Source organism: Malaclemys terrapin, chromosome 4 (assembly GCF_027887155.1).
Source record: "Malaclemys terrapin pileata isolate rMalTer1 chromosome 4, rMalTer1.hap1, whole genome shotgun sequence".
NCBI classification, from domain to species: domain Eukaryota; kingdom Metazoa; phylum Chordata; order Testudines; family Emydidae; genus Malaclemys; species Malaclemys terrapin.
Genome location: NC_071508.1, coordinates 13864021 through 13877541, shown reverse-complemented (window position 1 = coordinate 13877541; position 13521 = coordinate 13864021). Strand labels below are relative to the sequence as shown.

At 41.9% G+C, this 13521-nt stretch overlaps 1 protein-coding gene across 1 annotated transcript; it reads right to left on the bottom strand.

Moving 5' to 3' along the window:
- Positions 1-451: 451 nt before the first annotated feature.
- IL10 (interleukin 10) lies at positions 452-5806 on the bottom strand. Its single transcript, XM_054028429.1, has 5 exons — positions 5648-5806; positions 4283-4345; positions 3571-3723; positions 2054-2119; positions 452-544 (listed from the first exon to the last, which is right to left on the bottom strand). The coding sequence occupies exons 1-5, from the start codon at positions 5804-5806 to the stop codon at positions 452-454; spliced, it is 534 nt and encodes a 177-aa protein (XP_053884404.1).
- Between the last annotated feature and the right edge of the window lie 7715 nt (positions 5807-13521).

Below are 13521 nucleotides of genomic sequence, written 5' to 3'. Positions count from 1 at the left end.
GTGCTTTGCTGGATTTGGGGCCTAGAACTCCTGATTAGACAGACCCTGACTTCAATGGGATTACACCAGGGATGAGTATGACTCATTATTTTCTCCCTCAAGAGTATTTCCTGAAATATAAGTTTTGGTATTTCCAAGCTAAGTGTAAAAATAGCACAATCATACAATGTACAAATATCAAACAATAAATAATAGTTTAAAAATGACATTGCTTCTTCCTATTTAAAAAAATAAGACATCTGTAAATGTAAACAATGAGGTATTGGAGGTAATAAATACTTAATATGGTAGGCACAATATGATTTTTAAAGTACAGTATCAATACTGTTCAGCCATAACTCTTGGCCCAAACCATAAGATTATTCTCTGTCTCATGTGTTTGGAGAGTCTAATGTTACTTTTATAAAACGGCAGTTTCCTTGTTGTGAAAGATGCAGAACTTTTTGGGGTTTCACTTTCCCATCTTCTTCATCAAGTATTCTTCAATGTAGTTAATGAAGATGTCAAATTCTCCCATTGCCTTATAGATTCCTTTCTCTTGTAACTAGGGGGAGGGGAGGAGCAGAGAAAATAAATTACTTAATATCAATTAATTTTACACATTAGTAATTAAGTGTCTAATAAATCACAAGGTAATTTAAGTTAAAGCCTGATAAGCCTAGATGCACAATTCATAGAGTGAGTGGAAATGTTACTCAGATTCTCATTAAACCACAAATGTTGAATCACAGCTAACTCATAGGTGATGGGAGAATTGATATGTAGTTTGCAAGCAATTCATTAAGTGTATTCCAAATTTGAATTGCTTTGTTTGGAGATGTAGCTCTTATGATATACTTCTGTTCTCTGATTGGCTGAATGTAACGTTTAGGATCAGTTTCCAATGGGAATGCTTGTGATTAGGAAGTCAAAATTGGCTTCCCACAACGATCCTGCTTGACTTGCTTAAAATACTTTCATTTGACAGAATATTCAAGGATAAGAAACAGAAGTAACGCAAACACACTCAAAGCAAACAATGGTTTTGAAAAAAAAACCCCAAACCTCTGCAGATTTTTTTAATGCAACATTTGCCCAGCTGCAACAGGACTCGTAATACCAGCTTTTGGACAATGTGAACTGATAGACTCATGACTAACTCATTTGTGGTTGTATAATATACCATACTGATGTTTGTTTAGATAATTTGTACACACTATAATTCTGTCTACAATGTAAACTTGTTTTCCTGCAGTTGCTCTGGCTAGTGCAGTTACTGTATCTATCTGACCCAGCCCCATTGCATAGTCATGTGCTTACTGAGTGCCCCATAATCTTTAGTGTACTTATTTTCGCAAAACAATGGTGGGGTAGGGATGTGCTCTTATCCCCATTGTTCAGATAGGGAATCCAGGCCCAGAGAATGCCCCAGGTCTTACAGGAGTCTCTGGTAGAGCAGGAACTGGAACATGTCTCTCCAAAATCCCAGACTGGGCTATCTTTCCCCTCTAACAGTTCACTGGTCTAGAGTCAACATGTCCTTCGCTTTGGTATTAGTGTTAGCCAAACCCGAGAGTCCAGGTTCAGTTTGGCTCACCAACCATCACTTTTGATACTTCTCCAACCCTCATCTGAAAAGTCTAACTCTCTTGAACGTGAAAAAGTGTGTGTGTGTGTGTGTGTGTGCGCGGGGGGAGGGTGTAGTATGAAGCTCGAATGGACCATTGTTATGGTGTTGCAGCATTTCTGGTCCCAATACAGGCCAGAAATGCAAAAGCAAATGATCCTCGTAAAAAAAATCTGGTTTCAATAGTGGGCCAGGTTTCAGGGGCTGGGTTATTTATTTATTTATACTTATTTGATGAGTACCTGCATTGGAATTCCCTCCACCCCCAGGCTTTTTTTTTTTTTTTTTTTGGCCACTTTCTCATGTTTTCAGTATTGCCAACCCCAGAGTTTTCCCATAAGGATCTGATGCTGCTCCAACTGAAGTCATTGGCCAAACTCTATTGACTTGAATGGGATGACGGATTGCTCCCGAACGACATGGTTAGCAATTGGACAGGAGAGTTACCTTATCGTATGTTTCCTTGATCTGTTTTATGGTTTGGTTCCTCTTCTCGCAAGTGAAGAATCTGTGCTGTGGAGGAAAGCAACCAGGGATTTTTAACAAAACAGCCTTCCTTTACGGTACAGCTCTGGATGGGTGAGAGACAGGCTGCCCCAGCCCAGCTAGTGCACAAAGGGGTCTTTCTGGAAATAGGTGTGTGCTTGGGAAACTATTATTGAATCCTTTATCCCCACTCCTCCTGCCACGGCAGCTCCTCAGCTCCCCAGCCCCACTCTCCCACAAGGCTGTGCTCTCCCGCTTTTTACCAGCTTTCCTCTCCCCTCATCCATTTCTCTCGCTTCCTTGAAAATTCCCCTCATCTCCCCCATGTCAGCTTCAAAATGAAGCTTTTGTGATAGATATAAATGAAATCCATTAACAGATATTTATTCTCAAGGGGACTAGCCCAGTGGCCCCCTTGCTAGGGATGTTGTATCCTTTCCCCCTCCCCTCAGCCCTCATTTGTCTTTTTAGATTGTGAGCTCTCTGGAGCAGGGACTGTGGTGACTTTGTACCATGCCCTACCCAAAGGTGGCTGGATCCATTCTGGGACCTCCAGATGCTACCCCTATGCGGATACCAATAGCCATTATGTTCGAGGAGTTCTAGTAACCCAGCTCAGCAAACAGTCTGTGTGATGCTCTCTCAGGGAGGGTTCACCCTCCCCTTTGCTGAATTGCTTGCTCACTGACTGAGTCATTTCACCACCAGATGATAGAGTCAGGACACCACAGCCAGGCAGTTCCAGGAGCTGAGGCTGCATTCAGCTTTAGTTCTGCCGTCCCAGCCTGTGAGAGCAGCTCCTTTCAGGTAAGGGCTTCAGATGAACCCTTTTAAATTCATCTTTGATTAGTGTTTATTACAGGGCTGCAGGCTGGGCTTTAAAAAATAAATAATTATTTCTAAAACTTTACAACTGAATCTTGATGATACAAATCATAGATTCCTAGATAGCAGGGGCCTGAAGGGACTGCTTGGGTCACCCAGTCTGACATTCCCCAGCTGCCGTCTGTGTGTGTCCATCTATCTCTGGTCTATATATGCTGAAATCTTCCCCATGATGAGTAAAATTCTGCCTCCCTTTTATGTAATGACCAGGATGTCAGTCCCCAGAGTCCAGCTGGGCTGTATTTTTAATGTGCCTGTCACTGTGCTGTCTACACTGACATCAGTGGCCAAGCTCCCATCAACCTCAGTGGTGCAGGATCAGTCTGAAGGTGGCTTGGCAAAACCTTTGTAGGCCTTCTCCCCTATAACACCACCCTTAGCTTCTTGTTGAGTCACGGCACCAATGGATTTGCAGACCCCTCTCTTCACTGTTGACCTGTACTGCAACCCCTCAGCCCCGGTGGCAAAGAACTTTTAAGAAGCTCTCCATCAAGCTGCAGAGGTTTCATGCTGCAGCTTTGCTTGGGATACCAGCTTGTGTACAGCTCCCTGGGAACTTGGCAAGTGACCTGCGAAATGGGACCAATACTCACACAGCGCGTCAGTGTCTGCTTCAGGTCCAGCAGCATGATGCCAATATTGGCCACGCTCCGCTTGGTGTGTGTGCTGCTGCTGGTCGCCTTCGGTAAGACTTCATCCAGGTAAAATCGGATCATGTCTATCACTGACTGGCAGCCCAAATAACCCTGGAGGAAGAGGAGTGAGTTGCGTTAATGACATGCCACCACAAATGTCAGGAAACGGCATAAACAGCTGTCAGAATCAGTCATTCAGTCGTCATCACTGACCAGAGGTTTGGTTCTATGGGTTATGCAATGCACCTTACAGAGTGCTTTCCACAGTGCTGTACTGCCATCCTGTGAGGTTGGTAAATAAGCATTATTATCCCTGCATTAAAGATGGAGAAACTGAGATGTAGAGAGGTGAAGCTATTTGCCCAAGCCCACAGACAGCAACAGCATCCTGGAAATCCAGAGTTCAGACTCCCAGTCCTGTGCGCTGACCACTAGTCCCCCCCCCAAACAAAAGCATGAAAACAGAAACAGAGCAATCTCAAAGGGAGTGACTATCTTAGACAGATGTTATACAGGCAAAGATACAATGAAACCAGTTTTCATAGGTATGATATTTTTATCATACTACCAGTTTTAAAAACACCTTAAACTTTGTATAGTACTTCCAGCTGCCTCCGTTAGAATGGCATTAGCTTAGAATTAGAGTCACAGTGCACAGCAAAGTTCTCACCTTAAAATCTTCCAGTAAATCCTCCTTTAGCAATAAGATGTCAAGTTCATCATCTTTGGCTTGCTGTAAAAGTATGCAATGGAAATGTCAGTTTTACCAAGGTAGGCAGCCTACAATATCTTCATTTCTACTGTGTAAAAGTACTTCAGTTCATCAAACTGTCTGGTTTGCCTGAGTGTGTGTGTTTGTCATCTTAAGGCAAACACTGGAAATAAAAGCATCTGAACATAGAGAAGTTTTTTTTGTGTGTGTATGTATATATACACACACACATCACACAGTAATAACATTCAGGTGCTGATACTGTCCCACGTCTGTGCAATTAGCTTGAAGTCAAAAGAAGACAGAAAAAATGAAATCACATTTGTGGGTGATTTATTTGACATGTTTAATTTCTTTAGCCTGCCTTTCAAACCCTGCTTACTTTCTTTTAACTTCAGATAGTGTGCACATAACAGCACCCAAAATTACTGTGATATATAACAACAGGTCTATTAAGGAACTACTTGATCCTGTTACCAGCACTTCACTCAGAGACTTGTAGCAAACTCTGATTTAAAGTCTTAAATCCTCTATACCTACCAACTGTCATGTTAATTTGCCTGATAATACAAACACAATGCCACTATTTGGTGATTTAACCTAGAGGGATGACATCTCAATTTTTTATATCATTAGTACATAATGCCATTGATTTTATATTGCAATTTAGATGCATTTAAGACAATATTGGTACTAATACAATTACAAATGCTATGCATCCTTTTTTGCATGATTACTTTGCTCAGCTGTCAGCAAGACCATTCCAATACATCTCCCACCACAAAGGTTTAATGCCACCCGGGCAATCTATTCACAGATAGCATTCCCATGCAGGAGAGGGAAATGTGCACTAAATTCTCTAGACACAGAATAATGTCTTTCTGGCTTTGGTTGTAGCTTAATGTTTGTTCTTTAACACAACTTGAAAGCTATAGTGAAATATTTCCATCTCATCCATCATTAACTTCAATGGAGTTGCACCCACTTACACCAGAGTTGAATTTATCCCCGTCAGTAAAGGAATCATTTTAAATGCCATGTCAAAAAAAATTAAAATGCCTTAAAATTCACTGTGAAAGCTGCTGATTTTTCAGTAACTGCGACTGGATAGCAAAAAATCTTTGCACATTTTCTCTCCCCTTAGCAAGTGATGAAACTAAACTATTTATTTCACCCACAGCAGCGAACGCAAAACACAGTATGCCTGCATCTAAATCTTTTCTGCCCAAAGGAGCCTGTCTCCTGTGTGTGGGTTTGCCAAATCACTGAAAGTGCAAAAGCAGTAGACAGAAGGCGACAGGCTTTAACAGGTGTCATACTCACAAAATAATCTTTAACTTCATCAAATGCAATCCGCAGGTCTTTGAGCCGAAGGGGCAGGAGATTGGCGAGTTTTGTGCAGCTTTCTTCAGAGAACTGGCAGCTGGCCTGTTTGATGCTAGCAATCAGGGCTAGGAAAATGAGTGCTGTGAGAAGTTTCATTTCTCAGCTGAGTTTCTTTCTTGTGGTCCAGTTATTAGTTCAATTTCACAAGAGGCAAAAAAGCCAGATCTGAATGCCTTCACCTTGATGGAGCTCCTTATTTTATACTCTCCAGACATGCTCTCAATTTCCTTTCCCATTTCCTGGGGACTAATATTGGGGTTTTAAGTCATTCATTAAAACCAAAGGTCACAAGAATTTCCAGTAAGAGGCTTCCTGTGCTCTGGCCCTCCCTCCCCTTTCCATACCCCATCAAATCGTTTGTGTTAGACACTGCATTTTTTTTTTTACATAGCTTGCTTCTTGTAAATTTGAATGTGGCTAAAGAATTTGAACATGAAAAGGTGTGGTATGGAGGACACTTCTGCATTCTCATTGGTATTTTCTATTTTTACATGAAAGACCTGTGGTGGGGTGGGGGAAGTGTTTCCATTTTTAAATCTCTGTAATGCATTTACCTAATTTAGAATTTTTCTAGTTCACCACCACCAAGCAAATGTCATTTAAATGGCGATTGAGCCTTTTGAACAGGGAAATATTCACCCCTTATCACCAAGAAGTATGAATTCCCATTTCCGGGTCCTTTCAATGTGAAAATAAACCTTTTATCAATAAACAAATAAAAGTTCTTATGAGGCAATAAATAAAATCTTACCTAGGGTTTATGGAAATCCCTTCTGACTTTTTCCAAAAGTATGTCTGGCTAAATCCCAACAGTTGTAGTAATTGCAACTTCCTGTTCAGCATTCAAATACGCTATCCAGTTTGTTTCAATTGAACAGAGTATTCTTTATAGTAACCTTCTTCACTTTGCACCATCTTTTTGTGTAGCATTGCTGTGCACTGTTAAACAGCTGCCACGTTCTCTTACAGGGCATTGTGTGGCAGGGGTGTCTGGAATCACTCCTGTCTTTATTACACTCATGCAGACAATATACAGCAATATTCTCCTCTTGGATTCAACTAGGCCCTTGGTGTGTGCTCAGATACCACAGTGACATGCACTTTATAAATATGTGTAATAGTAATTTTAGTAGTGTTAACATCATGGGAGTTGAGGGTCTGATCCCATGCCCACTCAAGTCAATGGAAGTCTTCCTATTGTCTTCAAATCAATAAGCATTGGCTCTGATTCCTAGTCTTCAGATACAATTCCCAAATTCTATGTAAGTGCAGCATTTTTAAGGGAGAACTGCAGTGTGGGTCACTGAAGAGAATTTGATCAAAGTTTAAGAGTTTCTGGGTGAAAGGGCTTATAAATACCAACTATTCCCATTAATCTTTTAAAAACTGTCATAGTTTTCCCTTTTCTGCTCATTTAAAATAAGGATGTTCCTCGTATCTTTAGGCTATTTCATTTTCAGCCACCTCATTTTTAGTTTCTTTATTGCTTTTCGTACAAAGAGTGAAGCGATTGAACCTGTATAACTTTGGCATCTTCCAGACTTTCAAGCAAAAACTGTAGGAGGTCTGTGTGATGGGTTGGATCACAGAAACCCTCTTGGGATTGCCACCTGATGTGCTGAGACTACCCCGAGCCCATTTTCCCTGGCAGCTTGGGACTTCAGAACCCTGCCTGGTTGTGCCAGACATGTTAGCCTGCTACAAACACAGACCCAGGTCTGAACTACATCCCCCAAAAGCTGCAGGCTTAACCTAAAAGTGTTTCTGTCTTCAACACCCAGATGCCCAGTTTCCAATGGAGTCCAAACCCCAAATAAATCCGTTTTACCCTATATAAAGCTTATACAGGGTAAAATCATAAATTGTTCACCCTCTATAACACTGATAGAGAGATATGTACAGTTGTTCCTCCCCCCCCCCCACCCGGGTATTAATACATACTCTGGGTTAATTAATAAGTAAAAAGTGATTTTATTAAATACAAAAAGTAGGGAAGTGGTTCCAAGTAATAACAGACAACAAAGTGAATTACTAAGCAAAATAAAATAAAACACACAAGTCTAAACCTAATACAGTAAGAAAGGGATTACAGATGAAAGTTCACCCTCAGAGATGTTCCAGTAAGCTTCTTTTACAGACTAGCCTCCTTCTATTCTGGGTCCAGCAATCACTCTCATCCCTGTGGTTACTGTCCTTTGTTCCAGTTTCTTTCAGGTTTCCTTTGGGGGTGGAGAGGCTACCTCTTGAGCCAGCTGAAGACAAAATGGAGGGGTTTCCAGGGGCTTAAATAAACTTCTCTTGTGGGTGGAAACCCCTTCTCCTCTCCTATGCAGAATCCAGCTCCAAGATAGAGTTTTGGAGTCACATGGGCAAGTCACATGTCCATGCATGACTCAGTTCCTTACAAGCCAAGCCACATTCCCAGGAAAGCTCAGATGTGGATTGGCATCTCAAAATTCATTGTTGGCTTAAGTGTTTCTTGATTGGGTACTTACTGAGAATAGTCTTTTCTCAGGAAGCTGACCAACTGCTTCACTGAGGCTACTTAAAATTAAACAAGTGCACATATTCATAACTTTGACTAAAAAAATGATACATGCATACAAATAGGATGAATACATGCAGAAGAACATAACCTTTGCAAAGATATGTTACATGGCATATCTAGCATAACACCTATTCCAGTTATGTCATATTTACACTCATAAGCATATTTCCATAAAGCATTATGGGGTACAACGTCATAGTATGTGCAGGTTATTTGAGATTGGTCTGGACCAGAAGCCCAGTTATGAACACCCTCCAACTTTGGAGTTGAATAAGTCAACCTCTAACTGAGAAAGTTGAGGAAGAAACTTACCCTAACAGCAGGCTATTTCAGAATTATTCACTTCTAGTTTTCTTTTCACCTTCCTCTGAAGTATCTGATTCTGCCAGTGTCAGAGGTAGGATATTGGATTAGATGAACCGTGGGTTTGATCCAGTATGGCAATACTTATGTTCCTATTTTTATAGTGTGGGCTAATCACTAATAGATACCCTTACCCTAGCTGCATTATATCTGTAATATACGGACAGAGGTAGTGAAGTAAATGTGTGATTAGACTGCAGGAAAACCATGTAGTAGGTCTTGCAGGATCTATTGTAGTTGCCACCAGACAAATGCATGCTTTTTACTACTAGTTAACTTTATTTCTTTGAAGTTTAAAGAAAACTCCTCCTTCCCCTTTAAAGCCACTGCTCTGTGTTGTTTTAAATTTATCACTCAAAGCATATAGGACTTATGCAAATACTATCATCTCAGAAGCTTTTAGGAAACTAGTTTAATGAGACAAGAACAAATGAGGGGAACAAACTGGCAAGAACCTATCAGTTTTTGGTCTATTTTTTTCAGGGATATGTAAATAATGTCTGCAAAGTTCAAGGGAACAGAAGAACAAGTAAAGAGCTGCTCACTGCTGTGAATGGTTCTGCAGTGGAAGAAGTTGACACGACAGGAACACCTGCCTGCTACAGGAGTTCTTACACCTTCCTCTGAAGCATCTGGTGCTGGCCGCTGTCAGAGATGGGATACTGAGCTGGGTGAACCGTGGGTCTGACCCAGTCTGGCAATTCAAGTGCTCTTTCAATCAACATTTTAAAAAGGAAGAAAGAAAAGTTTGCATAATTAAGAAACATAGGGCCAAACCAATCCCTGCTATAACTCTCTGAAGTCAATGGGATATATTAAGCCTATAGAGCCTAATTTTTCTGGCACTTTTATAGGACATCCAGATTCTGCATTTGAATCATCCTCAGTTTGGTAAGTAATTGTCCAATTTGTGCACTTATATTTTGATCTAAGCGACCAAATATAGGATTTGGATATCCGATGGCAGGCCATCCTAATACAATCCTACATCTGATTTCCGAACTCTAAGATATGGCTTGACATTCCAAGGAAAATACATTTGAATAAATTCACATGATCAGAATAAATGGAGACTCTGTTGGTTTTATAAAAATGATTTTATTTGGGGGTTAGAATTTTGGCTCATGACATTTTGTTTTGTTTTAATTCAACAAAGCTCTAGATCTGTAAAGGACATTTTATGGTAGTCTTGCATTTACTTTTGCTAAGGTGCAACTATTGGGCTCCTGGCTAGTTGCCAATGTGGCTATTCGAGGGTCATAAGCTTTGAGCATCCCAGCCACTGGATATAACAACAGTACTTACCACTTATGGCCCTTTTCACCTGAGGCTCTCAAAGAACTTTACAAAGGAAGACAAAGTATCATTGTTGCCATTTCAAATGGGGAAACTGAAGCACAGATTGAGACAGTGTCTTGCCTAAGGTCACCCAGACAGTCAGTGGCAGAGCCGAGAATAGAATCAATCCACTCTTAATAGTCTGGGAGCCATTGTAGGTAAAGTGCCCAGATTATCTAAATCAGTAGTTCTGAAACTTTTGTACTGGTGACCCCTTTCACATAGGAAGCCTCTGAGTGAGACCCTTATAAATTAAAAACACTTTTTAATATATTTAACACTATTATAAATGCCGGAGGCAAAGCGGGGTTTGGGGTGGAGACTGACAGTTCGTGACCCCCCCATGTAATAACCTCATGACCCCCTGAGGGGTCCCGACCCCCAGTTTGAGAACCCCTGATCTAAATCATCATTGTTGTGGTTGCTTCCAAAGGCCGCAGTCACAGGATTCATCTCCCATTGCATTGTGTGCCATACAGATCCAGAGATTAATATGGCTTCTTCCGTTGGAAAGCTTCCAATATAAGGCTACAATCCAGTACAGAGGAGAAGTCAAGTTGACTTCAGTGGGGCTCCCTGCAGGTACAGAGGACTGCCCACATGGCGCTCATGGCAGGGATAAATATAACCCATTGCTTCTTTCATTGCAAACACTCACGTACCTACCTGCAAAACAACTCAGAGACCAGAACTCCCAACACCACTGGGCTCCAGATTAACAGCACTGCAACTGTGGGTTGTGAGTTCAATCCTTGTGGGGGCCATTTAGGTATCTGGGGCAAAAATCTGTCTGGGGATTGGTCCTGCTTTGAGCAGTGGGTTGGAGTAGATGAACTCCTGAAGTCCCTTCCAACTCTGATATTCTATGATTCTAATAGGTGGCACCTTTGGTATTAGGGATTGTGGGGTTGTCTTATTCTAACCTGACCAGCTTCATAGATGGTCTGTAAGGAGCAACATTTGTTTATTATGATTGAGCTGGTGCCCAAGTGTTTTCTCATTTGGCAGCTGTATCTGTGGGACCAACTGGGCATGTGTGTCATGGAAGCCTGTGCTTAGCACTAAGGTTTGGGGTTAAAATACATCAATGAGTTGTGGTATTTGTGTTTCTGGCTTGCTTTAGTCCTGCTTGGCTTCCTGGAAACGGACACCCTTACAATAACCTTACACCCGCGACTCCGTGCTGGCTGCATGAACTGGGGCGTAATGGTATCACATCGTGAAAATTATCACAGCGGCAGTCAGAAAAATAACCATTTCGGTGCTGAAGATATTTCCTCTGACACTTCTTTCCGTTTCCGCTTTCCTATCAGGACGTCTCTCTTTTTGTTATTGTTTTTTTTTTGGTGTGTGTGTGTTTTTTTTTTTTGCTGAGTCATTGCAAGAAAGGCTCAAAATAGTTGTCAGAACATCTTGTATTTAGGAAAGAGAAAGTAGAAATAACCTTAACGTTTGTTTTTTGTTTTTTTAAGGGCAGGTGTTGTTTTGAAGCAATTTGCTATTTTCAACCTATGGTCCACAGACCCCCGGGGGACTGCAGACTATGTCTAAGATTTCCAAAGGGATCTGCACCTCCATTTGAAATTTTTTAGGGGTCCGCAAATGAAAGAAGGTTGGAAACCGCCGTGTTACTGTGAGCACTGACTCATCGCATGACCTTGGATAAGTCACTTCACCTCTCTGTTCTACAGTTCTCTATGAAGCGCAATTAGTTTGTGCTGGAAAACCCCTTAGAGGGCCTTGAAGCAAAGATGCTAGCGAAGCCCGAAGAATTATTAATGAGAAGTATTCTATATTAAGGTTAGTATCTTTGCAATTCAGGGAGATACACATGAAGGAAGCAAATTGATAGTTGGCCCCAGGGCATGACTGACTAGGAACAAAGGAATGAAACAGAGAATAGGAAGATTGCAATGGGACAATTTTCCCTCTAATGGAGAAGATACTGTGACAGACCCAGACCAGTGGGGTACAGGAGTCTGGTAGAGGGCAAATATACTGGTCACTGGATGAGTAGTTTTCTGTTCCCTGAGTGACCAGAGAAGGGGCTGCACTAGAGTAATCAGGAACCTGCTAGAACCAGTTAAGGCAGGCAGGCTAATTAGGACACCTGGAGCCAATCAAGAAGAAGCTGCTAGAATCAATTAAGGCAGGCTAATCAGGGCACCGGGGTTTTAAAAGGAGCTCACTTCAGTTTGTGGTGAGAGTGTGAGGAGCTGGGAGCAAGAGGCACAGGGAGCTGAGAGTGAGAGGGTGTGCTGCTGGAGGACTGAGGAGCACAAGCGTTATCAGACACCAGGAGGAAGGTCCTGTGGTGAGAATAAGGAAGGTGTTGGGAGGAGGCCATGGGGAAGTAGCCCAGGGAGTTGTGGCTGTCATGCAGCTGTTACAGGAGGCACTATAGACAGCTGCAGTTCACAGGACCCTGGGCTGGAACCCGGAGTAGAGGGTGGGCCCGGGTTCCCCCCAAATCTCCCAATTGACCTGGGCTGTGGGTTCTTCCAGAGGGAAAGGTCTCTGGGCTGTTCCCCAACCCACATGGTGAATCTCTGAGGCAAGAAAATCCGCCAATAAGCGCAGGACCCACCAAGATAGAGGAGGAACTTTGTCACAATACCTATCTATGCCTGTGGGTTTTTTTGAATGGGTGACACACTTTCAAAAGACAAGAGCAGGGGCATTTCTAATGAATCATTGCCCTGGACATTGGACATGATCTGAATCATCTCTTATATCAGTCATTTTAGAATCCATTTCTCTTCCTATCCTCTGACGTAGCCAGAGACAGACGGAATGAGGAAGCTGACGAGGATCGAGAAAAGACCAATATCTAAGATCTTGCCTACAGGAGAGAACTTTTTGAACTGATTCATTAAACCAGTGCAGCCCCCCATGTGGATACTCATATTTCAGTTTAAGAGTAGCTTACTTTGGGATGGCTGAAACCTGTTCCCAATCAACTGAAACTAAACCACACAGGAGTGTGTGGGAATTAGCACCAGTTTATTGAATCAATTTAAATTTACACCTTAAGTTAAACAGTGCAACTTTCTGATGTAGACAATGTCTCAGGGCTAATTTATATGCAAAACTTACACTGAAATGGATGGCTGCTTTGGTGCAAGTCTAGGTATGGGCACTCTTGCAGAATAAGTGTCTGCACAGAGACTTGCACCAAAATGACAAAAGGTGTGAATTAAAACTGATTTAGTTATTTCAGTGCAAGACCTAATCCTCTGTCAAATGCAGGCCTCTCTGCCCCGGAGAGTCTCCCGTATCCAGGTCTGGTTTAGCCTCAGAACATGAGCCCCAGAGGAAGTAGTTGGCCTATTTATTTTTCTTTAGTAGTTTCTTTGTGCAGCATTATCTAGAGATGGGACCTTGAGCAAGTCTGAATCCCAATTCTGCACCATTTAAGCCAATGGAGAGATTTACCTTTGACTTCAATGGGAACAGGATTAAGACTCTTAATGGACATGTAAAGGGCAGAGGTAGATCTCAGCTGGTCTAAATTGTTACCGTTCCATTGAAATCAGTGGAGCTATGTCCGATTACGCCAGTT

Excerpts from the sequence above, each read along its gene's own strand:
- IL10 (XM_054028429.1), bottom strand. The coding sequence starts at position 5,806 with ATGAAACTTCTCACAGCACTCATTTTCCTAGCCCTGATTGCTAGCATC. Across the intron at positions 2,120-3,570 it reads AGCAGACACTGACGCGCTGT|CACAGATTCTTCACTTGCGA; the intron begins GTGAGTATTGGT and ends TTTCCTCCACAG. Across the intron at positions 545-2,053 it reads TCAAGGAAACATACGATAAG|TTACAAGAGAAAGGAATCTA; the intron begins GTAACTCTCCTG and ends CCCTCCCCCTAG.